The sequence below is a fragment of the Monoraphidium neglectum genome, assembly GCF_000611645.1.
Source record: "Monoraphidium neglectum strain SAG 48.87 unplaced genomic scaffold scaffold01380, whole genome shotgun sequence".
Lineage (NCBI taxonomy): Eukaryota > Viridiplantae > Chlorophyta > Chlorophyceae > Sphaeropleales > Selenastraceae > Monoraphidium > Monoraphidium neglectum.
Genome location: NW_014012248.1, coordinates 1,580 through 4,147, shown reverse-complemented (window position 1 = coordinate 4,147; position 2,568 = coordinate 1,580). Strand labels below are relative to the sequence as shown.

Genomic DNA, 2,568 nt, shown 5'->3' with positions numbered 1-2,568 from the left:
TGTGTGTGTGTGTGTGTGTGTGTGTGTGTGTGTGTGTGTGTGTGTGTGTGTGCGCTGATGTGTGGATGGCATGTAGCAAATTCCATCATGGTTGACTGAGTGTAAAGGCCAGCTGCATAAACAGCCATCGTTCCCTGCCCTGCCAACATGAACCCCAAGCCCGTGCCCTGCATCGTCGGCCCCTTCCCCCCGGCGCCTAGGTCGAACCAGCTTACCGGCACGCTGAGCCCCGACTTTGGCGCTGCCTGGCCGCGAATGGAGGACCTGGACCTGGGCGTCAACGGCTTCGCGGGGCCACTGCCCAAGGAGTGGGCCAAGATGACCAACCTCAAGAAGCTGAATATCAAGTGAGACATTTGTCCCTGCCATGTTTGAGAGTGAGGAGGCAGGGGGCAACTAAGCCCAATTGGCGGCAATCGGAGAGCGTGGTGACGTGAGAAGCGTGTCCAGGTTGCTTAGCACTGGTGGGGTTGGTCTACGGTGATTCCCATCGGGGTTGCGAACCACAACAGCCGGTCCTGAGGCCTGCTGCCGTGCAAGAGCGCATAGCCAGCATTTGCAGCCGGGCGGCTGCCAAAAGCACTGGCAGAGACGAAATTTCCAGTGCGCGTAGTTTTGGGGTGGGGTGTCATGCGGAACGTCTACAGGCCCTTCTATTGGGCACTGAGGGGCTGTGTGGGGGCAGGCGAGGGGCGGGGTGCAATGATTATGTGCTGTGTGTCAAAGCCAGCAGCAATGGGAATTAAGAATTCCCACAGCCCTGCCCTGATGCCAGACTACACCCCTGGGCCGGGTTAGTCGGGGGCTTGGGCGGCTTTGCGCCCGCAAGCCGGCCCCGCACGCTTGAGTATTCTCTGTCACACACAAGACCACGACACACACAAGATGTCAACACAGTACACACATCAGCACGACCCCCCCCCCCCACACACACACACACATTTGCACTTGCTGTGCGTCACCCCCCACCTTGCAGTAACAACAAGCTCACTGGCACGTTGAGCCCCGACTTTGGCGCCGCCTGGCGGGCGATTGAGGAGCTGTTGCTGATTATCAACGGCTTCACAGGGCCGCTGCCCACGGAGTGGGCCGGAATGGGCAAGCTCAGGGACCTGAGACTCCAGTGAGACTGAGTATTTTATTGTTCCAACAAGCGTTTGCTGTTCCTCCCACAAACAACTGGCCGTTGTCTTATGAAGAGAGGGGCGGGTGGTAGAGGCGCGGTTGCCAGTAGATGTTGGGTGTCTCAGGGGGAGGGTGGCCTGTGAAACAGCTGCAGGCCGCTCGCTTGCGTGTGACGTGTGTGTGTGTGGGTGTGTGTGAGTGTGTGTGTGTGTGTGTGTGTGTGTGTGTGAATGTGTGGATGGCATGTAGCGATTTTAGCATGGTCGATAAAGTGTGGAGGCCAGCTGCATTTCAAGCAATCCTTTACCGCCCCGCAGAACATACACCCCAGCTCTTACCCTGCATCGTGGGCCCCTTTCCCCCGGCGCCTAGGTCGAACCAGCTCACCGGCACTCTGAGCCCCAACTTTGGCGCCGCCTGGCCGCAAATGGAGGACCTGGACCTGGGCCGCAACGACTTCACAGGACCGCTGCCCAAGGAGTGGGCCAAGATGACCAACCTCAAGATGCTAATTCTCAAGTGAGACATTTGTCCCTGCCATGTTTGAGAGTGAAGGGGCAACTACGCCCAACTGGCGGCAATCGGAGAGCGTGGTGACGCGAGAAGCGTGTCCAGGTCGCTGAGCCCTGGTGGGGATTGTGGTTTCTTTTCCAAACGGGTTCCGAGCCACATCAGTCTGTCCTGAGGCCTGCTTCCGTGCAAGAGCGCATAGCCAGCATTCGCAGCCCGGCGGCTGCCAAAAGTACTGGCAGAGACGCGGCCCGCCAGTAGGGGAAGTTGGGGTCGGTTGGGGTGTCATGTGAAAGAATCTAAGCCATTTTCTTGCGCGGTGAGGGGCGGATTTGAGGCGGTAATGCACTCATGGTCTGCTGTATGTTAACGCCAGCAGCAACTGGAAGCCCAGTTTCTCACATCCCTGAGCTGATGCCAGACAACACCCTTGTGTTGGGTTGGTGGGGGGCCAGCTTTGCACCTGCAGGTCGGCCTTGCCTTCCTTAGACTATGCAGGCTTGCGAATTGTGCAATACACACACACACACACACACACACACACACACACACGCACACACACACACACACAAAAGCACCGCGCCATCCCCCGCGTCGCAGTGCCAACAAGCTCACCGGCACGCTGAGCCCCGACTTGAGAGCGGCGTGGCCGGCGATGAAGGAGCTGCGCCTGGACACCAACGCCTTCACAGGGCCACTGGCCACGTCCTTGGGCTCCTCTGGGTAGCCTGCAAACTTACCTGAGCACCAACCAGCTGCAGGGCAGCATGCCACTCTGCAACACGGTGCAAGTGGGCAATACATCTGTGCAGACCATGCCACTCCATAGCTCGGTGAGCTTGGACTATATATCTGTACCGATTGGGATCCAGGGCGTCAGGTATTTCCACGTGGTGTCGTTGCCATTAAGGTGGGGCAACCCATGCTTGGCGG

General features: G+C 58.6%; 1 protein-coding gene across 1 annotated transcript; it reads left to right on the top strand.

Annotated features, from left to right (window-relative positions):
* Positions 1-147: 147 nt before the first annotated feature.
* On the top strand, positions 148-2,362 carry MNEG_7670 (Serine/threonine-protein kinase BRI1-like 2; the record flags this gene model as incomplete). The annotated part of the gene is made up of 4 exons (XM_014043854.1): positions 148-347; positions 977-1,123; positions 1,498-1,644; positions 2,236-2,362. The coding sequence occupies 4 exons, from the start codon at positions 148-150 to the stop codon at positions 2,360-2,362; spliced, it is 621 nt and encodes a 206-aa protein (XP_013899308.1).
* Between the last annotated feature and the right edge of the window lie 206 nt (positions 2,363-2,568).